Source organism: Marmota marmota, unplaced genomic scaffold, assembly GCF_001458135.2.
Source record: "Marmota marmota marmota unplaced genomic scaffold, marMar, whole genome shotgun sequence".
Lineage (NCBI taxonomy): Eukaryota > Metazoa > Chordata > Mammalia > Rodentia > Sciuridae > Marmota > Marmota marmota.
The window spans coordinates 12,028,792-12,055,277 of NW_026000222.1; the positions used below are offsets into that span (position 1 = coordinate 12,028,792).

The 26,486-nt window shown below is 47.9% G+C and overlaps 1 protein-coding gene and 1 non-coding gene across 2 annotated transcripts in view; both read right to left on the reverse strand.

The window, feature by feature from the left end:
• Positions 1-26,486, reverse strand: part of Vac14 (VAC14 component of PIKFYVE complex) — a 103,722-nt gene that overhangs the window by 59,752 nt on the left and 17,484 nt on the right. The window contains 5 exon segments of the mRNA XM_015496103.2: positions 5,649-5,714; positions 5,989-6,133; positions 15,205-15,268; positions 24,428-24,580; positions 25,081-25,215. Of these exon segments, the coding sequence (XP_015351589.1) occupies positions 5,649-5,714; positions 5,989-6,133; positions 15,205-15,268; positions 24,428-24,580; positions 25,081-25,215 (563 nt within the window).
• Positions 23,404-23,474, reverse strand: Trnag-gcc. Its single transcript has one exon. It is a non-coding gene; the product is annotated as a tRNA-Gly (tRNA).

Below are 26,486 nucleotides of genomic sequence, written 5' to 3' on the forward strand. Positions count from 1 at the left end.
AGCAGGCTCTCAGGTCTGGGCTTCCCCCGGGGAGATTCACGTCGAAGTCCCTGTTGGCACTAAATAAATTCCTTTAAAGCAGGAAGACAAGCCCCCAGCCCAGGTGGGTGACTTATGAGACCGAAAGGAAAGTCGAGGGAGCACTCAGGTGGACTGGGCAGGATAAGGATGAGAAGGGAAGGACACAATGGGAAGACAGAGCTGCTCCTCCCCTGAAATAGGGAAAGCTGAAGGCAGCCTCGCCCCAGATCAGCTTAGGGCCCTGGGCTGCCCATCTGGAGCGGTAGCACAAGTGGCCATCATAGCATGATGCCAGAGCTGCTTCTCTTAAATGACCCCTGACCAGTTTCCTTCAGGCAACTTGCTTGGCCTGGTGCGCCCCCTCTCCTGAGGGCTGAGAACCCCTTCAGTTTTTCCACTCTATTTCTCCTGGGACCTGGACCACTGGAACAGATGAAATTCTCTGCTGCAGCCCCTGGATCAAACCATCTCTTAAGTATGGCCTCAGGTGCAGCAAGATTGCCCCCTGACCACCCATCCTGTGGGTGAGGAGCCAAGAGACCAGGGAAGAGACCAGCTGGATAGGCCAAGATTTGCACCAAGGAGAAGAGCTGATGGCCCAAGACGCCCAGTTTCACTTCCCTTAGAACTTGGCCAAAGCTTGAGCAGCCTCAGGGTTCCCTGAGCACTTCTGAGACACCCCACTGGATGGAGGATTGAGAAAGTTGTGGTCTGCCCTGACTGTGGTCCTTCACTGTACCCATAGGATGTTTGAAGCATCATAAGAAAAAAAAAAAAAAAAAGTCCTTTTTCAGATGTCCTTAAGTCACTCCCTAGACCTATGTTCCACTGTCCCTTTCCTCCTGGGTCCTGTGCCATACTGGGTGTGACAGTTGGCCTATGTTCTTCACATGGCTAGTTGTGAATATTGCCCTCAAAATCCTGCCTTCCAGAGTTTCCAGAAAGGTAGTTCTCATTCTTTTTTGCTGCTTCTGCATCAGTCTCATCAGCCATAGTCCTCATCAGCAATTTCTCTTCATAGTGATTTTGAAGCTCAGGGAGGGGGCAAGGACACTGGCTCCACTTGGGTTGAAATCTCTTCTCTAAAAGTGTTAGGGACACCCCAGCTCTGAGATACTGAGAGGATGCTGAGGGGCTGGTTTCCAGTGACAACTGGGCCCAGCGGGACCTGTCTCCTGGTCTGAATTTTGTTTCTGAACAAGAGGCTGTGGCTGCAGAGGCCCTGAAGCAGCCTCTGCTGATGATGCCCTTTCTCCTCCTCCCCCTGGACCAGGGCAGCCAGCTGGAGCCCGTCCCCCTGAGAGTCAGGGGAGAGTCGCTGTGAAGATGCTGAACACAGGGATCCGAAGAAGTAGGCTGGCGCCGCCTCGCTCTTGCTCTGGGGGAGGGTGGGAAGGACATGGAGGGGCACTAGCCCAGATGCCCACTTTGTCCCCTGCTTGGCTTTCTAAGACCTGGAGATGAAATTCAAGTCCCTCAAACACCACTGTGCTCCTTAGGCCTTTCAAGACAGGAGAGAGTGGCCTCTATCCTGGCTTTCACTGCTAAACTTTGGGCAGACATGGGGCCATCTTGCTGGTTGCAGTATGTGGCTCCTAGCCCTCTACAGAGATGACTGCCAGCATCAGAGGAGCCTTCTCCTACCCTAGTTTATGCCTGCTGGCTGAGCATTTGATGTCTACAATCTCACCTAATTATTCCAACCAACCTGAGAGGGAGGGCCCTTTAGTAGTCTCCTGTTATGGATAAGGAAACTGAGGCTCAGAGAGGCTAGGTCACTTGCTTGAGGTCAACCTATCATTAAGTGGCAGAGCCGGGACTGAACTTCTGGACCAGCCAGCCCCAAACTCATGTTCTCAGCCACCAGGCTATACTACTACCTGGGGAAAGAGCACCATCAGAAAGGGATTATCCTAAATCATAGTGGAAATGCAAATACTGAGAGTTACCTTCATAACTAGTGAGTGAGACCCACAGAAAAGACCTGAGGTTTACTGGGATGTGGTGAGAGGCCAATTACTCCCTAGGTGAACTTGTGAGGACAGTTGGGTGGATGCAGCAGGCAGGATCTGCTGGGTGCTTTATATTTCCTATGTGACCAGTAAGTAGCCTATAGGGCAGGTTAGACATCAGTATTTCCACTTCAGGGTCCAGCAAGGTTAACTTTTCACCCAAGATCCTGGTAAGGAAGGGCCAGAGCAAAGATTCTGTCCAGGGTGTCCACATTCACTCAAAGAGGACAAATATCCTTCCAGGTCTCTTTTGAGACTGTGATCACCCTGAGAGTTTTAAATGCAGGTTAGGAGGCACTTATGCTTGGGAATAAAGGGTCACCTATGGCCCTTTCAGGCCAGCCCCACCATTGGGAATGTGAAGAATGCTCCATCCTGTGGGTGCTCACTCTCAGGCAGCAGCTGCCTAACACGAGAGGCAGCTGACAAACGGCATCTTTTGGGCAGGGGATGCAGCAGCACCCCCACCACTGGGGTCCAAAAGGAAGCTCTGAGCATGCGCCCTGAATTCCATGCTGGGGAAATCAGGGTCACGTTTTCACTTAAAAAATTGGGTCTCTAGCTAATGGGATGATTTCTATTCCAGTGCCAAGAATATTAATTTGACACCTGCAAATTCTTTCTGACAATGATAGAATGATAATGTCTACAGGAGCAGGTGGTACTAAGGAAACAGCCACTTATCCTGAGAAATGGAGAGCAGAGACAATGGAAGATGCCAAAGGGTGTGGCCTACTGAGCTGTCACTTGGGCAGAACTGAGGAACCATGGCAGATGAGACATGCCAGCTAGGCCATGTGCCAGTGGGGCTGTGGAACACAGTGGAGGCAGAGGTAGGCCTCTGAACTCGGCCTTCTCCATGCCTGGCTCTTGCATCATTAACACCTGGGTATATCCTATCCCCTGAGACCAGTGACTCTCAGCCAGAGTGAGGAGTATGTGGGCTAATCACAGCCATCGTATGAGAGAAAGACCTTTGCAACAGAGGTAACAAATGGAAGGTCCTAAATATACAGCTTCTATAATCAATAGGAAAAGTGAACAAAAGATTTGAGGGCTAAAGGGGGGGGGTTATTTTATTTTTTGGGTGCTGGGGATTGAACTCAGGGGCACTTGACCACTAAGCCACAACCCCAGCCCCATTTTTTTTTGTATTTTATTTAGAGACAGGGTCAATGAGTTGCTCAGCACCTTGCTGTTGTTGAGGCTGGCTTTGAACTTGTGATCCTCCTGAGCTGCTGTGATTACAGGCATGCCTGGTTGTTTTTGTTTTTTATGTACCTTTATTTTATTTATTTTTATGTGGTGCTGAGGATGGAACTCAAAGCCTCACATGTGCTAGAGCTCTACCACTGAGCTATAACCCCAGCTCCAAGCCTTAGTTTTATTTACTTTTTTGTTTATTTTAAAGTTATAGTTGGACACAAAACCTTTATTTACTTATTTTCATGTGGTGCTAAGGATGGGATCCAGGGCCTCGCATGTGCTAGACGAGTGCTCTACCGCTGAGCCACAACCCCAGCCCCAGGCCTTAGTTTTTTGACCTGTCCAATGGAAATAACAGAACTCCCACAGGATTTTTGTGAGGGCTCTTGAGCTACTACAACACAAGGGTCTGATATGGTTCTTGAACCTCAAGGAGCTCCAATTTGAGATAAGAGCTGTGCGTGAAGACATCTGGAAAAACCCACCAGAGAACACTTTTCATATATCCTTCAAGGGAAGTCCTAGGAGAAGAGGACTTTGTCTTATCTGTGGCTGTACTCCCATTGCCAAGGGTCCACAGTCAGTGAGGCTCGGGGATATTTAGGAAAGGTATTCTGGAGAAGAACCAGGATGTGGCAGAATCATGACTCACCAATGATTATCAAGATCCCCAAATCTGTCCTCCAGAGATAGGAAAGAGAGACTCTTCCTTCCTGTCACAGCATCTCCTCAACTGTCCCCAAGAGCAGCTTCAATCCTCCTCCCATGAGGCCCACAAGATGTGCCCCAAAGCCCTGACAACGTTTGGCACTTCAGCAAATCCACTTTCCATTGCCGCAACCTGAACAGAGCAGTTTAATGGGCTGCATCCACCCCCCCAGCCTCTCTCCCCGCCTCTGAATGCACAAGCACACGAAAGCCAATTTCAAGCAAAGAAAGCTGGATGGGATTAAACAACTCAATTTAAAGGACTGAAAACTCAGCTGCTTCCAGTGAAGTCCCAGGAAAGCACCAATCAGCAGCTCTCCTCATCTTTTCTTACTGAAAGGAGGGCCTGGCTCTGCAGTGAGTCACTCCTAGTTTGCAGGCAGAACTGGGACGTGTCCACCTGGGCCGGGTACTGCAGGGCGGCAGTGCAGGGGGGAGAGCAAAGGATGTGTGTTGGGGTGGGCAAGCAGGAAAGGCCAGGGGCACTCACAGACCATCTGTTTGGGATTTTTCTGGAAATGCAGAGAACCTCAGAGGACCTATAGGATGATACCTGCCTGTCTGCTTCTTTCTTTGGTCTAGATTCAGGAAAGTAAATTCAGGCTGCAGGACAGCTGCCAGGCCCCATGCAAGCCTGTACCAGCCACACGCAAGCCTGTACCAGCCCAAGGAAACCTGAGCTGCCTCACTGCAAGTATCTGTGGCAATGCCCTTCTTCCTTCCAACCCCAGCCCCAACCTGTCCACTCCCACATTTTTACTGGGCAGTGTGGGCAGGTCTATTGGTGCATGCATTTATTGCTGCATGGAGACATGGTGCTTCCTATTGCCCACAGCAACTTAGAGCCCAGAAGAGGAAAAGACAGGGAAAAGTCAGCTCAGACCATCAGCATCCTGAAGAGCTGATATGGAAGAATTGTGCAAACGGGTGTCCAGCTACAAGTCCTGCCCCTTGGCTGGGAGGCAGGGGAGCCCTGAAAAGAATTACTCTGTCCTGACTCCACGGGCAGCACTGTAGAAAACGGTGAGTGGGGTAATGTTAAGCAGCTGGAGAGCTACAGATGACAGAGGACCCTGGGGCACCCTGTTCCCCGGGCCAGCCTCTGCTTGCTGGTCCTTTCAGAGACCAGGGGGTTGCTCCTGCAGCCTGGAATTGGGGCTAGCCTTTCCCTATCACACCAGCAGCACCTGGTGTCCCCAACAAAGCAAGGCTTAAGGGACCAATTAAAACTGGAGTCAAAGTAGAGTGCAGCTGAACAACTAAAGCGCACACTCAGCATGTGGCATCTTACACAGGTCACTTTTTTCTCATACACCAGGTACTGTCACTACCCTCACTGGACACTGATAAGAAGGCTCACAGATGTTAACTATGGCTCAAGTGTGGGCAGCAAAGCAGGGCCAGACCTTGTCCCCAGGGAGCCTGACCCCACAGCCAGGGTCCCTGCCACTAATCACCTCCCAGAGAAGACATATCAACTCCTAAGAGTATGCAAACTCACCTTCTCCCTGAAATCTGCCCCAGAGTACTCCAGAAAGGCCTACAGAAGCGTCCTTACTGACAAAGCCCAGCACACTAAGCACAGCACTCTAAGTCAATTTTTTGGTGTTGATTTGAGAGCACAACATCAACCAAACAAGAACAACATAGCTGTTTGACCCCACAAGTCATCAAAAAAGAAAGCTGGTGTTTGTGACTTACCTCATCAGACTCATCCGATAACGTCTGAAGTAGGATGGGGAAGAGGCTGTCTGTGTGTCGAAACATCTGGAGAGCAAAAAGGGGTCACTGGTGAGGTATCCCTTTGCTCCAGAACTGAGCTTGGTTCAGATAGCATCCTGGGGTCTGCAGAGACCACCTCCCTCCACCCAAGTCACCGAGGGTTCCTCATGCCATCTTTCACTCTTGTGCTCACCAGGGTTTTTCCAGAAGTGCAATGACCCAAACCCTCCCAAGCATGGGGAGGCTCTTGAAAACCAAGGTGGACTTGGAAGGAACTCCTTGGTAGGGAGCTGCCTCCTGGAGGGCTGGCTGGGCTCACCTTGCGGGGGGTCTTGATGTAGAGATGGTAGAGCCACTTTAGAACAGCAATCCTGGTCATCATCCCAATGGCCATGTCACTAAGGTGGCAGTTCAGAACCTGTACAATCCCATCAAGGTGCAGGGTCACTGGGGCCCTGTCAGTGCTGTGGGCAAAAACCAGGAGAGAAAACCAAGTGAAGCTCATGTTGTCTTTTTTTTTTTTTTTTAATTTTTTATTGTGGGTTGTTCAAAACATTACAAATTTCTTGACATATCATATTCCACACTTTGATTCAAGTGGGTTATGAACTCCCACCTTCACCCCATACACAGATTGCAGAATCACATCAGTTACACATCCACTGATTTACATATTGCCATACTAGTGTCTGTTGTGTTCCGCTGCCTTTCCCATCCTCCACCTTCCCCCCTCCCCACCTCTCCCCTCCCCTCCCCACCTCTCTCTCTACCCCCTCCACTGTATAACCCTGAGGGTCTCCTTCCATTTCCATGCAATTTCCCTTCTCTCTCCCTTTCCCTCCCACCTCTCATCCCTGTTATATGTTAATCTTCTTCTCCTGCTCTTCGTCCCTACTCTGATCTTAGTTACTCTCCTTATATCAAAGAAGACATTTGGCATTTGTTTTTTAGGGATTGGCTAGCTTCACTTAGCATAATCTGCTCTAATGCCATCCATTTCCCTGTAAATTCTATGATTTTGTCATTTTTTAATGCAGAGTAATACTCCATTGTGTATAAATGCCACATTTTTTTTATCCATTCGTCTATTGAAGGGCATCTAGGTTGGTTCCACAGTCTTGCTATTGTGAACTGTGCTGCTATGAACATCGATGTAGCAGTGTCCCTGTAGCATGCTCTTTTTAGGTCTTTAGGGAATAGACCAAGAAGGGGAATAGCTGGGTCAAATGGTGGCTCCATTCCCAGCTTTCCAAGAAATCTCCATACTGCTTTCCAAATTGGCTGCACCAATCTGCAGTCCCACCAGCAATGTACAAGTGTACCCTTTTCCCCACATCCTCGCCAGCACTTGTTGTTGTTTGACTTCATAATGGCTGCCAATCTTACTGGAGTGAGATGGTATCTTAGGGTGGTTTTGATTTGCATTTCTCTGACAGCTAGAGATGGTGAGCATTTTTTCATGTACTTGTTGATTGACTGTATGTCCTCCTCTGAGAAGTGTCTGTTCAGGTCCTTGGCCCATTTGTTGATTGGGTTGTTTGTTCTCTTATTGTCTAATTTTTTGCGTTCTTTGTATACTCTGGATATTAGGGCTCTATCTGAAGTGTGAGGAGTAAAGATTTGTTCCCAGGGTGTAGGCTCCCTATTTACCTCTCTTATTGTTTCTTTTGCTGAGAAAAAACTTTTTAGTTTGAGTAAGTCCCATTTGTTGATTCTAGTTATTAACTTTTGTGCTATGGGTGTCCTATTGAGGAATTTGGAGCCCGACCCCACAGTATGTAGATCGTAGCCAACTTTCTCATGTTGTCTTGTACTCCTGTGTCATAGCATTCCCTGGGCCTGCAGAGTCAGGACCACATGCTCCTACCCCACTGCCTGGGACACAGAAGGCAGACCCAAGCAGAGACCAAGACACCATCACTTGCCTTGGTGATGGGGGCTCCTAGGGGCCTTGCTTTTTTCTCTCCACTTCCTTCTGTTCCTGAGGAGTATGGAGCTTATGGCTCGCTGGAGCTCTGCTACCCACATGTGGGAAGGGAGGCTGGCCTCCTGGGCTCCGGCTCACCTTCCCTTCCATTTTCTAGTTCTAGCCTGGCTTGTACATGAAGCTGGTGCCTGTTGGATTCTGGGCTGAGAGGCCAGTTAATGACCTGACCTGTTTGGCACCTCAGGACATTAAGTCAGATGTTTTGCTGATGATGCAAAACCCCCCTGTCCAGATGGTACAAGGGAGGGCCCCATAACGCCCCTTGACATCCAACAGGCCCTTCAATGGGAACACAGTTTCCTGATTGAGTACAGGGACTGTGGCTCGTCCTCTTACCACAACTGCACCTGGCACAGATCTGCCTGGTGCAGAAGCCTTGAGTTGCCTCTGAAATGGAAACGCTCTCTTTTGAGTAGGGGAAGAGGTGACAGTCTCTACCTGAGATACAAGAGCTCTCAGAATGTGTCCATTCGGGTTCAGGAAGCCCCCTGGCTCCCATGGACCGAATCCTTGCTGGTCTCCACTTAAAGAAAAGTCCTACCAAGCACCCAAGAGGTGGCCGAGCACTGCTGGGAGACAGAGTTAGCTCTGCCCAAAGCACGGCTCCCTGGCAGAGGGTGGGTTTTGAGGGTGGGCACAGCACAGGCAGGAAACCTTAGGGGCAAGGGGGCTCCTCTCCTCCTGATGCCCTGAACCACGTTTACCAAAAGTGACATGACAATGCTGGCCGTTTCCTGGGGACTGGGGCCAGGCAGTTCCAGTGCCCATCTGTACAAAATGGTCTTTCGTGGCATTTCCAGGCTGCTCAATTATTCATTTGCAGCGGGAACTTGATGGCTGTGCTTTCCTCATTTGCCTGCAGCCTCTCCGAAGCTCATGTGACGTGAGCTCCTACAGGGTAGGATTCTGAGCTCTGCAATGGCTAGGCAGAATTGCTATTTAATACAATCTGATGGCCCCCCAGAGCCCGTTTCAGGGGTGAGAATGGGCATGTCCATACTCAGGGGGCCAGGAAATCTGGGCGTGTGACATAGTGACAGAGCCCAGAATGGAGCCTCTGTGAGGAGGGGAGCAGCCTCTGTGATTTCCTCAGGAGTCATGTGGCTGGAAATTCCTAGTGTCATCTGAGGATATCAAAACATCTAAATGCTGTGGCAGCCTAAGACACAGGGAAAGCAAAGTGCAGACGGGTCCAGGGCAGCAGGCGCAGGCCCGTACTTGATCTCTTGTGCTCACTGTCCAAGATACACAAGGTGAGCCACAGACGGGATTCTACATTTTTTTAGTTTTAAATTGAAAAGGGGGCTGGGGATGTGGCTCAAGCGGTAGTGCGCTCGCCTGGCATGCGTGCGGCCCGGGTTCGATCCTCAGCACCACATACCAACAAAGATGTTGTGTCCTCCGAAAACTGAAAAAATAAATATTTAAAAAAAAAAAAAAATTGAAAAGGATCTGGGCATGGTGGCACACACCTGTAATCCCAGCAGCCTGGGAGGGTGAGGCAGGAGGATCACAAGTTCAAAGCCAGCTTCAGAGAAAACTCTTAAAAACTTAAGAGAAAGGCCCCATACCAAAAAAATAAAAATAAAAATAAAGCGGGGGCAGGGGGATGCGCTGGGGATGTTGTTATGGTTAAGCACCCCTGGGTTCAATCCTTTGTACCAAAAACAAAACAATAAATATAAAAGGAAAAAGAAACAGGTGAAACTAATTTTAACTAACCCAATATATCCAAATTATTTGCATTTCAACATACAATCAATATAACGAACATAAAGATTACTAATGAGACACTTCAGGTTGTTCTTGGTGTCCTCATCTTTGACATCCAGTGGCATTTTCTGCTCACAACACGTCCCAGATTGGACCAGCTACATATCAGGTACTCTGTAGCCATGTGGCCACCACCCTGGCCAGCACAGCAATCCCACCAGGGCTTCCTCAGCATTTCCTTATCAGCTCTGATAAGTTCCTGATGGTCAGCCCCTCTCCCTTTGCTTATGGCCAGCACTCCCTGTCTTATCTCCAGGTCTCTCTTTCCTAGCTGGGCTGGTGTCCTACAGAGCTCCTTCCCGTGTGTCCCCTTGGGCTTAGCTCTTAGCCTTTCCTTTATGGATCCTGCGCCCTGAGGCAAGGCTAGTGGCTTTCTAGCAGGAGCCATTGAAGGTTGCTGCTACTTGGTGTCCAGGTGTCAGGAGTACCCTGTTCCTGGAAGACCACTGCCACATCTCAGCAGAACTGGCCCCCTGGAGGAAGGCCTTGTAAGTTTTATTTACCTGGGGGATTCAGAACTGCAGGGGTCTAGCAATGGCCTTGCCCTAGAGCTGCTGGTGGGGACAAGGCCAGGCTCCAACCCCCACCCCCACCCCCACCCCCGGGCAGGTCAGTGGTTGTATAACCTTGGAGCTGGGGGAGTAAGGGCTTTGGTAACAGGCATGGTAATGACCAACATTCTGTGCAGCACTTTACCTACAAGCCCCATGTTGTTCTCTTTGCAGCCCTATGGCTAAGTCATGTTACTTCCACTCTGGGGATAAGGGAACTGAAGCACAGACATTAGGTGACCTGGCCAAGGTTACGTAGCCAAGAAATGGTGGTGCCAGCAATTTGAATCTTAGTAGTCTGACTCCAGAGTGGACCTTCCCACCACATGGCACTATCTTCTAGCAGGGGTGGCAGGCTCAGGAGATCATGGCACCATCACCCCCAACCATATCTAGAGAGGGACAGATAAAAGCAGCTCCAGTGCACACAGTCCTTCTTTGGCCAGGGCAGGCCTGGTAGCACCTGGTGTTGGGGGAAGAAGTTCATCTCACACTTTCCAGTGTAATTTCTTGCTGGAAGGGCAGTCAAAGGTTCCATGTGGGGAGAAAGGCAGAGCTCCAACTACTGGTAGACCTGAGATGCTTCTGGCCAGCCATGGTGGCATCTCTTTCAGGTGGCATTGTGTCAGGGCCACCTAATAAAGGAAGGACTTCATGGAGCCATGTGTAAACTGGCAGCATTGTATATACTGACATTCTAGGACTTTCCCCACAGCAAATGCCGACCACAGCACACCTCCCTAGGTATGGGTGTCTTTGGACTGATAGTGAGACAGGTGTTGTCCTCACTCCACAAGAACTTTATAACTAAAAGGGACCTCATAGTTAATGCAACTCAATCCTTCAGTGCACAGATGAGCAAACCGGGGTGCAGAGGCCAGAGAGTGGCCAAGGCCAAAAGGCTAAGTACTAAGAGCTCATTCCCGTGGCTAGAGACATCCTCCCTGGGTCTCTTCCCTTGGCTAATTAAAGATGAAGGTCAGGAGAAGCAGGTGAGTGACTGGGCTGAGCAGTGGGGAAAGGGTGATCAGGATCCCAAATGCCCTTGAGCAGGCAGCTGCTCCACTGGGCGGGGCTGGCTCCTGAGCTCTGTGCAAACTCAGCAGGGAACACAGGGTACTGTGCTCAGCTCCTCTCTGCTCGGCTGAAGTCAGATGTGGCACCCTCCGCCCTGGCTAACCATACCCATCAAGAACAGAAGGGGGCTCAGGCAAGGTTTAAAATACATCTCTACATCGGTTCCAAAAAGTCTAGACAAGCCACTCCTGGGGGCTTCTGAGTTATTTCAAGGTGTCTGCAAAACCCCATTTTCACCAAGCATTTTCTCATAAAGCATGTCATAACGAGTGTCTTACACACATATGCACTACGATTTCCAAGCACATGGTGCTGCTTAAAATACAGACTTCCCAAATAATGCTTCTGATAGTACCAATGAATACTGTCCCCATGGTTCTCACTGGGAGACACCACTTTATCTCTGTAATGGCTCACTTTTTATGGTACATGTGTTACATCTCTAATCAAATTAGAAAACAGACAAATCTAAAAACAGAGTTGTTTCTGAATTCAAAGTTGCCTTTTTTAAATACACGATCATCATGTAATTTTTTCAATCAGTAGCTACTTAAAGTTGAGAAGCACGGACTTCTAGGTCTTTCTGGTTGCTTACACATAGGGCAGTCAGCTCTACCAGGAGAACTGTATTGAATGTCACTGATGACACCATGGCCCTTGGCAAACCCTGGCTGCTAGAGGGAATACTGTTCACGCGGCAACACCTGTTCAAGAGCCCCTGTCAAGTCAGGAAGGCAAACTTGAAACACTAACAAAGCTAACTGCAGGGAATTTGGAACTAGACAAACCTGGCTAGCATTTCAACTTGGTCACTAACTAGCTGATTGGCTTTGGGCAAGAAGTCAGTCTCTCTGGTCTGTCTCCTCATTTGTACAAAGGGGATAAAAGTGTAGCCAAGACTCTCTACCATGGCTCAGACAGTGTTGCTGCCACAAGATCTCCCTCCACCAGGGTCAGAAAGTGTTAGAGAACTGGTTCTAGATTTTTTTGTGTGCCAGATGCTGCTCCTTGCTTCTCACTGACTTCAACTCATTTATACCTCACACTCCTGCGGCTCACCATCCCGAGCTCTCCCAGGAGGAGTGTGCTCAGCGTGCAGAAAGGCAGTGGCGGCAACTCCTCTCTCTACCCTTGCCTTCGCTTCAAGCATGCTTCCTCCATCTTGTTTCTTCTCTTCTGACCCTCCCCAGGGAGGTCAGTTTTCAACTTTCTGTGAACTTCCCTTGCTTTGGAGGATGGAGGATCTGAATCCTCTAACTGGAGATACTGCGGCTGTTTCCCCAGACCGAAAGCAACTCCATCACCCACCACTTCTCCCAGGTGACTAGGCTTGGGACTCCAGGGCTTTTGCAGCATCCCAGGAGAGAGGGCAGATGAGGACAAGGGAGGAGGCTCATGGTCTCAAGTTGATTTGGTGATTTCTCTCTGTGTTTTAGTCCAAGCGAGGAATCCCTTTTTTCTTTTCTAATCTGGGGTATAGGGACTGTCTTCAAGGAGATTCCTGAGCCCCTGAAAGAGGGTTCAGTTTTGGACGTACATTTTTAAAGGAAGGGGATCCACAACCTTCATTGGACTCTCCTAGGGCCCCAAACCACGAAGACTGAGGACCATCACATTGCTGGCAGTTTTTTGCCAGGCAGAAATGCCTTCTGCTCCTGGAGGAGTCTGCACTCGGGCTGCTGCCCTTGGCTGGTGAGAACTGAGTGGAACTGGCAACTGCAGGCGGTGCTCGGGCAAGCGACGCACCTGGACAGTGGCAGTGTGGGTTCTGTTTTGTGTCACTCTGGACGGTGCCGTCCTGCCCAAGCTTGGTCTCCTTTGGCAGTGTCACTGGGGGAAGCAGGTGGTGGGCCTCAGCCCCCAGCTCTGGTTTCACAACTAGCAGGGTTGCTCTCCTCCTAGCATGGCCGGTGGCTCAGGGAGCTCTGCTGCCACCACAGGAGTCAGTAGTGCCAGATGACTTATTCTTTTTTGTTTTGTTTTGTTTTATTTATTTATTTTTTTTAGTTGTAGTTGGACACAATACCTTTATTTTTATTTATTTATTTTTATGTGGTGCTGAGGATTGAACCTAGGGCCTCATGCGTTCGTTTGAGGCAAGCGCTCTGCCACTGAGCCCCAGTCCCTAAATGACTAATTCTTGGTCCGTTTTTTATGTTAAAGGGGTAGGATTCAGCACTGGCTCCTGAATGACAGGTATAAACCCAAATGGGGCTCCAATTAGGTGGTTCCTGCCTAAGCACAGGAGCGAAGGCCTCCTGTGGGCTTGTCCCAGCGAGGGCAGCACGGGTTCCCATGTGAGGCTGCAGAGGGTCATGCCACCTTCACAGTCCATCAGTTATGCCACCTCTGCCTCTCCCTCCCCTCCCCCTACATCTTACCACCACTCCCTCAAAATGTGACAATCTGTGTAGCCCAGATTAAAGTGACAAGCCTACAATAGGCTTTTCTAATGCTAGAGTGAGCTTCTAAATCCTAGATCTGAACCTGTCACTCCAACTTACAACACTGCCTCTCACAGCCTCTAAGACCAAAGCCGAACCCTCTGTAGGACTCTTGGGTCTCCTACATCTTTGCCCATACCTCTACCCTGAGCTCCAAAATCCAGCCCACCTTTCCAACCTCTCCTGGGGATGCTCAGAGCCACCTAGAACAGAGTCCTGGACCACCCCACTCACACCTGCTCTCCCAGCCCAACTTGGAAGTAAACTAGGATATCCTGAGTTTGGCCCAAGCTAAACACCTAGAAATTATTCTTCCCTCACCACTCTCCTTCTATTCCATTTCATCGATCACCAAATTCTGGAAATTCCACCTTCAAATACTGCCCTCTTCTCAGTCTAAGCCACTGCTCCTTCACATTCATGTGAATGTGGTGGTTCCGCAGCCCATCTATGCCCGCCTGAACCCTACCTAAAGTCCATTCTCTACATTGTAGCTCCTATTCGCCCACTCCTTCCTGTCCTTAAAATAGAGATAATGTTGCTGACCCTGGAATCGAAATATAAGCAAAATCAAAGCGATCCAACATGGGATAAAGCACAGGGCTGGGTGTCAGAAGCACTTGCTGGGTTCACTGCCATGAGCCTTCTCATGCCTTAGCATGACTTGTCTTCCCAACACCATCTGCATTTGCTCCCTTTTCTGGTAACTTCCTGGCTACTTGTTTGCCTCAAGGTCAGGGGTACCTCCAGTGGCCTTTCTTTATCTATTTGTGGGGTTGAGCATAGGCAGGTGCTCTGGAAATGCATGACAACTAGAATCGAGTGAATGACCAGTATTTCCCAACCTGCTGTCCACTGTGGGAGAGGCCCTAGGGGTGCAAGTTTATAATCAGTATGCGTGTACTTGGAAAACACGCTCAGGTCCTCAGAGATCAAAATAAATTAAAAAATAAAATAAAAGAAGGAAAAATTCAAAGGATCTTGGGGTTAAGTGCCTATTTTCTCTTTATGAATGACTCACTCCCCAGACCAGATTCAACACCACATTCAGAGGAAGAAACGCATACCCAGTCCAGCCACCCAAAGAAACAGTGATGGGGGCAGGTCCAGGAGACCAAGATCAGGACAAAACAGTGATAGTTCCTTCCACAGAGGATCTCATAGCCTATAGGGAGAAGTAGAATTGGCAAGAAGGCAAATATTTTGCTGCTTGGCTGCACTGCCCCCTTGTGGAAGGCTGGGCTATGACAGCACCCTGGGAGCTCTGAGGACAGTTCTTGGCCTACAGTCTAACCAGTAGCCTTGGGGCCCACATCTGCCTGTGCCCAGATTGTCATCCAAAAGATTTCCGCTCACTGGTTTTGTCAACTTCTGGAAAAGCAAAAGGTGCTGGGAAAAGGCAACTGCAAGTGTCCCACTGCTGGCACCATATGCATAAGCTGTACTTTTAAAATCTGCAGTTATTGACACCAAATAGCTTCTAATTCCTCACTGAAGACTATCTGTCCATAGGAATTGGGTAGGGTGGGCTCGCCCAGTGTCCTTCAGCTTCCCTCACTGACTAGCTCCTGTGTGGACACGGTGCCCCCAAAATACTGGCCTTAGGCATTTTGCCTTGGGTCTTCACTACAGTCTCTTGCACCCAGGAAAGATGTAGGCCTCTTGCTTTCCACAAACACTTCTGGCTGGAACAGGTCACTTACCAGGCCGAAGGGAAGACACTGATGCTGCTACTGAAGCTGGAGTCACAGGAACTATCTGGACCTCCTGGGACAGGAAGAGGAACAAGATGACATGAAAGGCTGTTTGTTCTTTTGAAGAAATTAGATCTTGGTTACAGGGACACTCAAGATGTTCCTCTCTAGCCCCACATACTGATTCAGGCTCCTGAAAAGGAACAGGGCTCTGGAGTGATGAAGACCCAAGCCTACTCACTCCCCACAGCTCTTGGGATAGTACCCAGACCTGTAAGCTTCTAGGAACAGAGAACTCACAAGGAGGGGAAACCAGGGCTGAACACAGTATTTTAGAAGGGAGTGCTGGCCTGAGAGCAATGGATGTTAAATGACTTTTGGATACTTCACATCCCTAGCCATCAGAGAATTTAAATCAAGTTCACAATGAGATACCACTTTACTCTCACTAGTATTGCTAAAATAAAAAAGAAAGATAATAATAACAAGTGTTGGTGAGAATGTGGAGAACTAGAAACCCTTACACATTGCTGGAGAGGCTAGAGAATGATGCAGTCACTTCGGGAAACAGCCTGGCAGTTCCTCAAAAGGCTAAACATAGAGTTGCCATGTGAACCAGCAATTTCACTCCTACATATACTCCAAGACACAGAAGTTGTACTTTATGTTCACTGCAGCATTATCTACAATAGTCAAAGAATGGGAACAACCCGAATGCCTATCAACTGATGAATGGATAAATAAAATGAAGTATTACTCAGTAGTAAAAAGGAATGAAGTTATTGATACATGTCATAACATGGATGAACTTGGAAAACACTATTCTAAGTGAAAGATCACACCCTATGATTCCATTTAAAGGAAATGTCCAGAATAGGCATCAATAAAGTGGGATTGATACCATCTACACTGCCTGATCTAGATCCTATTATCTATTTTCCTAATTGGGGAATTTTGGTAGCAGACTCCACTACACACCTAACTTGAATATAACCACTTTTCTCACATCGACACCTTTGAGGTATGGGTCAGTTATTTGCAGAATGTCTCTCTGCTTGCTTTTTTTTCACGTTTCCTGAGTGGACTAAAGTTAGTCATTTCTTCTAAAGAATGCTATGGAAATTCTGGACCTACAGTGCAGCCTATCAGGGGCCACATGGTGTCTATCTGGCCTATTTTACTGTTGAGGCTGACTTTATCACTGGATGGAGGCAGTGTCTGCTGGGGTTCTCCCTGTGAAGTCACTTTCTTTATAATTAGTATGTATCGTGGGGAAGATAATTGAAATTAGACAAATGCTCTGCTTTTCCCTCACACATCCTTCCACCAATCGATTGTAGCATCAATTGGTGGAGCCTGCCTATAACAAATACTAGTGTAGCATTGCCTAATGTGGTTTCTGTTTTCCTTTTCCTTTTATTAAGTGGAATTCTTCTGTTAGGAAGATCCCTTCTCTACCATTCATCCATTCACTTATTTATTTATATCATTATGGATTCACTGATATTTATTCAGTTCAATTATAAGGAAAAACTATCTTTATATTGTTGTTGAAATGACGAGCCTTGGCCTCTTAAAATAACACAAAATAAAATATATTCTAAAAAGTCCAAACAAATCAAAGCTCTAAGCAATGCCACTCTAGGAGTGGGCCATGGTTCATCTTCTTTAGTAAAGAGGCCTTTATTTTTAAAATAGAAGAGGTCTGCACTGCCACCTGCCCAGAGGCACTCTGGGGATGTGGCACGGGTGGAAGGGGCCTGATCTGCTGGACCAGGGCCTGGGGAAGGTAAAACAGCAGCCGGGGCTCTCAGCCCCTGCAGGCTCGCCCAGTCTTACAGAAACACCCACAGTCACAGGTGAAGTCCCAGGATGTCAGAGCCGAGCCCTGATCCACTCGGACTGCCTGGGCATTTTGCTCATTCAGCTCTCCATGGTTCTTGCCACACGAGGTCTCCCTGTTGAATGGGACTGCTGAGGGCAGGGCTCAGTCACTGTATTTGAACAGCTATTGTCACGCTGCTACCAACTCATATGGGCTTCCAGAAAGGAAAGAGCAGTCACTCCCTCAAAGCCTCACCCTGAGATACCAGCCATCTTTTCAATGTTGACAACTTGAGGAGTAAGAAGGAAACCTTGCTTCCCTTTGGAGTCCTCATTCCCACTCCCACGGAGCATCTCCTGTTGCCCTTCTGTATTAATCCCTGCCTCAGAGAGCTGCAGAATGACACTGTGCTTATGAGGAGGGACTCCTGAGCCCCTCTGCCTGGGTTTGGGCCCTGGCTGCGTGAAGACAGCTGTGATCCTGGGCAAGCTGCCTGACCCTGCCTCCCCTTCTTCCCCTGACAATAAGGACAATGACAGTACCCATACCATGGGCTTGTTATGACAATAAACGAGCCAACATCTGTCAGGTGTTTAAAATGGTTCCCGCACATCCTAAAAGCTAGGAAGCACTTGTTACATGAAGGAAAGGTGGGCTTGGCATGGGCTTTCACATTCCTCTCCCACTGCGTTTGCTCTTTTGTGATTTAGAGGAGCTATTTCTTGTGTTGGAGATTGACCCCGACAGTGAAGTGCATTGCCAACATATTCTCCTGAGCTGCAGCTTTTTAGGGTTATATATGTTTAAATACGCTGATAACTTTTGCTTGTGAGTCTTGTTCAAGAACTTATTTTTTTAAAACACATTTAGATATATATTTTGTAGTTGTATATTGTCACAATGCCTTTATTTGTTTTTTTTGTGGTGTTGAGGATCGAACCCAGGGCCTCACATGTGCTAGGTAAGTGCTCTACCATTGAGCTAGAGCCCCAGCCCCAAGCATTTCTTACCAAGCATTTTTGCCAAGAAATTTTGAACTTGAGCATGAATGAATAATTCTGACAATTTACGGGGAACAGGAATACAGGGGACAGTTGATCATGACAAAAACAGTGGGAAAAACTGTAGGACAAATAATCCAGTTTCTGAAAAAGCCAATTTTGAGGAAGGGGGAGAATAGGTGATGTAAGGGACATATCAACCAGCTGCCACGTATGCAGCAAGTTCCTGACTCAAACTGGAGTCCACAGGGAACAAGAACCTTGAATGGATATCTGATAATATTTAGGACTTATTTTTAATTTCCTGAGGTGTGACGACGATACTGTGACAACTTTTATAAAAGGAGCATTTTTTCTGTATAATTAGTAAGTATCTTGGGTAAGATAATTGAAATTAGACAAATGCCCTGCTTTTTCCTCAAATGTCCCCCCACCAATAGAAACACACATCAGAAACACACACAGAGATGAAATATAATGGTGTCAAAACTGAGCTTCAAACGAATCAAGGTGGGATAATGGATGGGAGGACAGAAGTACCAGGACTGGGCAAGGTGGGAGAAGAACTGGCCTATCCACCGCTGTTACTGTCACTTCCTATGTAATAGGCAGTTTTCTAGGCTATTTGCAAACTACTTTAGTTCTTTTAATCACCTTCCAGTAAGTTGTAGTATTATCTCCATTTCACAGGTAGGGACACCAAGGCACGGAGATTAAGCAACTGGCTGAATGTCACACAGCTGGTAAATGGTGAACCACTGGCAACAGATCCAGATCCTATACTCACAGGACGTCGGCCAGCCTCTTCCATTTAGGTTTTAATGACAATGTAGGGTGAGGCCATGAACCCAGGAATGCAGGTAGACTTTAGAAACTGGAAAGGGCAGGGAAATGGACTCTTTCCAAGAGGATGCAGAAGGAACATAGTCCTGTTGACCCATGTTAGGATGCTGACCTTCTGAACAGTGGGAGAACAAATAAGCTTGTGGTATTTTGTAACAGCAGAAACCGGAAATAACATATCTGCCCTAATCTCTCCAATTAAAAAATGAAAAACCTGAGCTGGGCGCAGTGGTGGGCACCTTAGTCTCAGCTACTCAGGAAACTGAGGCGGGAGGACTGCTTGGGCCCAGGAGCCCAAGGCTAGCCCGAGCAACACAGCAAGATCCTGTCTGAAAGAAAGAAAAGAAAAAAATTCTCTCTTGACCTCACCATCTCCCCTCAGCTATCACTCCCTCCTCTGCCCCCCTTGGCAGGTCAATCCTCTGAAGGACTTTGGCCCTCGCTGTGCCCACTCCTCTCCCCGCACTCTTGTCACCCTCTCCTCCCATGGCTCCACTGAAGCCGGTCCAGTCACTAAAGCTCTACATGCCTGGCCCAACACCCTCGAGTCCTCACCCTCCTCATCCGCCAGGGCTGACCGACAGCCGATTACTGCCTTCTCCAGGAAAATCTGCTTGCTTCCCATCTACTCAGCTGGTTCCTCCTCAGCGCCCCATTCTCTAGGCTGGCATGGCCCTAGCCAGGCCTGGCCCTCCTTGCCCTCCCCACACTCGCTCCTTCGGCATCCTCCCGGCTCTGCACACCTCTATGCTGTGAATTCTGGTGAGCAGCCCAGCCCCTTCCCACGCACACCAGACTGCCTGCTCCAGGGCCTCCTTCACCTGTCTAACAGGCGTCACAAACGCAGCACATTCTTCTCCCACTAACCTGCTCCTTGCTCTTCCTCCCTCCTCAGTAAATGGCGACTCCATCCTCTAGTCATCCTGTCTCCTTCTCCTGACTCTGCATGGGGAACCCTCTAGCAGAGGACCTTTCCCCTTTGAGAAGGTTACTCCCTGCAAAGGACCATGGTATCCTGTCTACATTGCTGCATGGCTTGTGCCTGGGCTTCCTGGTAAGTTACTTTACCATTTGTAAGTGTGGTTCTGGCCCTGCGTTCCTTAGCTCAAAACCCCAACATGACGTCATACGTGCCAAAGTAAAAGCCAGAGTTTTTTCAGTGCCACAGAGGCCTGCTTAACAGGTCCCCCGTTCCTCTCTGGTGTCACTGTGCCCCTTCTCTGCTCTGTACATGACTATTTATTCTGCTCTTCTGTGGTCCTGCCAGGTACACCCCACCCTTGGAACACCTGCCATCCATGGTCCACTCCCTGGCTCCTCCAGTTTTTGCTCAAATATCACATCCTTCCATGACAACCCTTTTTAAAATTACACCCTCCATACTGCAGCCTTCTGCTCCATGCTTGGGGTTTCCTATGGTATTTACTGTCTTAAAAACTCTCAGAGAGAAAAGAATTGCCTACATCCATAGTTATTTCTTCAGGACAAATTCCTAAGGACAAATACTGAGGGTTCCTGATACACACTGTCAAATGTACTTACCAGGCTATTAACTTGTTCACTGTGTGCCTTCCCCCAGTGGAAAAGCCAGCTCTGAGAGGGCAGGCCTGTCTGTCTGCTGGATCTCGCCCTGTCCAGTACCCTTACTGAATTCCACTGTGTGTTCCCCTCCTGCCCTAAAACTTCCCATGTGATTCCATGTCCCAGGACACAGGGCTCCTCTACCTGGTTTCTCTTCCAGGGAACCACTGAGGCCCATGTCAGGCTGGACGGGATTGGAAAATGGCTTAAACAAGCTGAAAGGCATTTGGCAGCATATATCAAAAGCCTTAAAAATTTAAGAATTTATCCTTAGAAAATAATTATGGATATTTGTAAGATTTTGCTACATAAATGCTCTTTTTAGCAAGGATTATAAGATTGAGATAAAATCAAAAGTGGCTAAATGATTTATAATAGAAGGTTAGTTAAATGAATTATGGCATCTATCTTAAGGAATGATTTAAGTATTTTAGGTTAACAGGAAAGCAAACTTATTTGAGTAAACAAGGAAATTATATATTGCATCCTGAAGACAAAAGGAATATTTGCATTATCTATTCCAGAGACCAATTTTGTCAATACACGTTGCTTGTGACTTCCACAAAATGTAGTAGAAATAACCCCAATGTCCATCAACTGATGAACAGATAACAAAATGTGATCTATCCATACAATGGATTATATTATTCAGCCATAAAAAAAGAACAAATTGTTGAAATAATTTACATCATGAATTAACCTTGAAAATGTTATGTTCAGTGAAGGAAGCCAAATACAAAAGGGTACCTTTTGCATGATTCTATTATGAAATGTCCAGAAGGTAAATCCATAGGAATAGAAAGCAGAATAGAGTTGTCAGGAACTGGGAGAGGGGAATGAGGAATGGCAGCATGGAGTTTCTTTTTGGGATGATGGAAATGGTTTGGAATTGGATATCACTGATGACTGTACAAACTTGAGAATATGCTAAAGTCACTAAGTCTTACACTGTAAAAAAAAGTGCAATGTAAAAAGCCACAAACAATATGCAAATGCATTTTAAAAAACTGAAAATAAATATCCCCCAAAGTTGGCAGTCATTATTTCTGTGTGAGGGTACAGTGAGCACTCTCCTTTGAGTTCTGTTCTTCCCAAAACCTCTGCAGGGAACATGTATTTCTGTTATAATCAGAATTTTTAAAATGGGGGTGGTGGGGGGGTTGAAGCTAAGGAGAAAGAAAAGGTTTGTTTTGAAAACCCTCTGAAGCTGGGCCTGGTCACCCCAAGCAACACTGACACTCCCTCCCCTGAGCCCTTGGTCCTTGGTGACTGTGCCCAGTGTCACAATTACTTGTCTGTATGTGTCCCCGAGTTCCTTGCAGGCAGGTCTGGGGTCTGATCCACCTGTGCTTGCAGTGTCCACAAAAGGTACTGACAAACCCAGTCCAGTCTCGGCTTTGCAAATAGATAGATTTCATTATATGTACACCATGAAGGTCACAGCCTCCACTGGAAATCCTATTTACAGCCCTGTTCCTCACTTGCCATATGAACTTCTATCCCTGACCCTCTATGGACTTCATTCAGAACCCACCATGAGCCCATTACTAGCTGGGTGATGCTGCTGATAAGAAACAAGAGAGTAAAAGCCAGCCGAGTACCTTACTGTACTAACACAGACGGTCCCTGGCTTACCAGGGTTCCACTTAATCGTGTTTCAACTTTATGATGGTGTGAAAGCATACCCACACACTGCCATTCTGTTTTCCACCTTCAGTAAAGTATTCGATAAATTACACGAGCCATTCAACACGTTGTTATAAAATAGGCTTTGTGTGAGATGATTCTGCTGAACTGTAGGCTGATGTAAGTGTTCTAAGCATGTTTAAAATAGGCTAGGCTGGATGTCTGGGAGGTGAGAAGTATTAAATATAGTTTTGACTTATGATATTTTCAACTCACGATGGGTTTATTGGGACACAACCCTATCACAAGCTGAGGAGCAACAATGCTAAAGCATCTGATCCTGTCTGCCACATGCCATACACGCAAAAATTTTGTTTGAAACTCACAACCACATTATGGTAAGGTATTATCATTAACACCCTAATTAACAAATAAGGAACCTAAGCCTTAGAAAGGCTAAGCAGCTGCTCAAGGGGAAGAGGTATGTAGTGAGCAGATCCAGGACTCACAGGCAGGTTATCTGAACTCCAGAATATTTGCTGTGACATCTGAGACAATGAGGGAATGTCGGGGGTCAGAAAAATGACAGGCTGAATATAGAAAGTGCTACAAGAACTCAGAAGTAGGGAAAGGACTCTGGGCTGGGCCTGTGCCCTACCACCAGTGGCAGGGCCAGGTGAGAGATGTAGCATGGGGCACAAAGGAGAGGTTGCCCTGTGGTTAGGGAAGGAGGAAGAGACTGGAGGTTGTGAAAAGCATACTTTATAGTAGTTCCCAGGAATGGCAACGGCAAATTTGACAGCTTCTCATTCACCCTTACCCCTGCTCAGCTCATAACTAGTCACCTGTGTGTGTGTGTGCGGGGGGTCGGGGGGCTTGTCTGAAGAGCACTTGCTGTGGCTGCATCAGCACAGACTGAGCTTGGAAGACAAACACTAAAAGAGGAAGACCAGGCAGGAGGATCCTGTTGCAGCCAGGTGGAGAAGGGCCCAAAGAGTGAGAAAAGAAAAGGGAAAACTAAGTAGGGGAGGCTGGGATGAGCTTGCCCATCACTGTCTCTTGGCTTGCTGGGACTTTCTCCTGCTCATCTTGGTAAAAGATGGGTGACTAGTTATGAGCTGAGCAAGGCTAAGGGTGGATGAGAAGCTGTCAAATTTGCTGTTGCCATTCCTAGTAACTACTATAAAGTGTACTTTTCATCTGCTGAATGCTGTTTAAGGGGAAGTAAAACCCAGAGCTAGAATGTATTGTGGTTTAGGGTAATGTTTTCCTGAGCAGGCAGCTGTTTGAAGAATGCTTAGAAAAACTACTTAAAAGGGTTAATAAAGAAGTTGCATTGGCCGGGAATCGAACCCGGGCCTCCCGCGTGGCAGGCGAGAATTCTACCACTGAACCACCAATGCTCCAGCTGCTTATTGCTCTGCTTCCAGCTGTTTTGCAGCTCTGGTTCACAACAGTGTGGCAGAGTTGTAACTTGACACTGGAGACAGGTCCAGCAAGAAATGTTGCTCAATTCTACCAGCCAAACCCCAGCAGCATATGTGTCTCACACTCGGCTCAGATGTTCAAGAGAAGTTCAGATGTTTAAGAGAAGCCCATGAAAGACAATGGGAGAAAATGCTTTAGTAGCTCTTTGGCTCCTAGGCCAGGTTCCAGGCCTTGTTACCTTAAAGACTTGAGTAGGGTGTGTAGCAACTTACTCTCTGCCTGATTCTTCAAGGGAAGAAATCACCCAAAAGTTGACTGTGACTGCTCAGTGAGGGCAGAGTCCGAGATACGAAGATGGCAGAGTGATAGATTACACTTAGAGTCAAACTCCAGACCCCAATCAGCATGAAAATGGTTTTATGTTATGGATAAACAAGAAAACAATGCTGGAAGAGTCTGACAAGAGTAATGTATTTTTTAAAGGCATTGACTTGGGCAGAATTCCCAAGCACTGAATAAACCAGTTCTCTTGACACTCCTTCCCGGAGAATGACTCATGTGGTAGAGGCAGCTGAACGGCTGGCTGTCGATGGCCAAGAATCAAATACACTGGGTAGCCTGGTACTCCTGCCATGCTCCAAAACATCAACAACTCGCTTTGGCTAAACCCAGAAAAAGATAAAATGCAAGATGCAATGGTCTTTGAGGCAGTAAGGGTGAAGAGCATGGGCTCCTACTCCAATTCCACCACTTACGAGCTGCCAGAGCCTGAGGAATGGAGATAGTAACAGTTCTACTTCATTGGGCTGTTATCAGAGTTAAAGGAGTTAACAAATGTAAGCGAAGTCACAAGGCAAGACCCAGGACCTCTGCAAGTTGTCTCCAGAGCCCTCCATGGAAGGTGAGGGGTGGGGAGCAGTCCACTCACCACTGGATGTCCCCTCCTGCTTTGCCAGGGAGTCCTCAGGGTTGGGTTCTGTCTGCCTTTGTACTGCTGACTTCAGCTCATCTGGCTCATCGTCCTCGGGAGTGACCAGCTTCATCAGGCTCTGGTTGCACACATTGGCCACCTCCTTAATGCCTGTGTCCACTGATGTAAGGAGCAGCCACATGCAGGAGTCCTCCTTCAACCCGAGGCCACTGGTCTTCCTATTCAGGGGCTCAGTGCTCCCCAGAGACTGTGTCAGGACTGTGTCAGAGAGCAGACCAGCAGTGTGACCTAAGTTCCTGTTCTCCTTGCTACACCAGTGCCCTTGTGAGATGCTCATCTTTTTTTCTCATACCATCCCACCCTGGTGGCTCTCCCACTAACAGGATTTCCCCCACCTGCAGTACAGCAACAGGAGAGCTGGTCTAGATCTCTAAGTGACCAGGAGAGGACTGGAAATAGCCATCACTAACTCTGCGTGCCTGGCTTTCCTAATCCACATGCAGCTCTATCTCTTGCTCCCTAGAAGCTAGGGACTATCTGGAGATGTGATGACTCCTAGGGGATCTATCTTCTTCCCCACTCGAGGGACCCTGCACTTCACAGTCTCCTTTGGGGCTATCGGCATTTCTTCTCTCCAGGGTGAAGGATACTTTTTTTGCGGTCATCGTAGGCCAGGCAGGGTAAGACAGCAGTCAGGATCCCAGAGGAGTAGGGCAGCATTACCCGGCCGGCCAGCTGGATGAACTCCCGCATCCAGCACATGGCTGTTAGCTGGATGAGGTCATCTGAAAAGGGAATTGGTGGGTTCCAAAAGGGTCAGCACAAAGAGCTGGGTGGCTCCCTCCCACCCCAAGTGCAGGATGGGACAGGGGAATGCAGGGGCTTCACTGCCTCTGTTCTTGCCACTATTTCCTAACGCATGTGCCCCACCTTCTAAAGGCCCACCTGTATGGAAGGTTGGGGGAGTGACAATCCTGAGCCTAGCCTGTCAAAGTAGCCAGGGTTCTCTCCCCTTCCTTTCCTGCCTCTCTGTAATGCAAGTTTGTATCTCCTCTCAGCAAGAAGTACAGTTCATCTATCTCCCTACCCTTCATCTGGACTGGCCTTGCTACTCTGGCCAAGAGCATATGATGGCAGTGGAGGTGTGACTGGTTCAAGTTAGGCCTCAAGAGACCTTGCCCACTTCTGCCCCTCCTGGAACCCTACTGAGACCATATGAACACACCTGGCCTAGCCTGCTGGATGAGACAACCTGACCAAATGCCCCCACTGTCCCAGCTGATAGCTAGCTAAACCCCTGAGATGAGTGAGGCCATCCCAGACCACCCAGCTCCAGCCAACCTTAAGCTGACTCTAGGTGCACCATCAGGCCTGGCGGAGGGGAGAAAAACCATCCAGCTGACTTGATGACCAATAACCAGCAACTTTTTTTTTTTTTTTTTTTACCATTTTCTGCCTTCTCTTCAGAGATGGGAGAACAAAATTTCCCTGCACTTTCTGCATCATTAAGTTTTACCTATTTGGCCTACCAGGAAAAGACAGTTGAGTTAAAGTTAATCTTGGACAACACGAATCCATAAAAGCATTGGTGAATTTCACATAGACACTTCTTACGTATGCATTGCACTAGCAAAGCAGTGTTGGAGTAGAGATAAGCACGGAAGAGAAATGATGGGGTTTCTGCTTTTAGTTGTGATGAAACCAAATCTCAGGGTGCACAACAGCATCCTGGGCAACCTGTGGGCTCTGAACTTGACCCCCTAAATGCAAATTAAGTGGGCAGGGAGAGGAACCAAGTTTTTTCTTGCCTTTGAGGTACTGTGTCCTTCATTTGCATGTGTTTATTTTCTCATTATTATATCCCTAATAGAGGGTGGAGCTCCTGATATTTAGGAAATCCTGAACAGCATTATTGAGGTATAATTTGACCTTCATCATTGTTTCTACCAACCTTTACAGGTAGACCCCTTGCACCTAGGCTAACACCTCTGCTAGTGCAAAGTGTTTGCTTCTTGGGTAACCTTGATTTTTATTCTTGAGGAGTCTTCACTGCTTG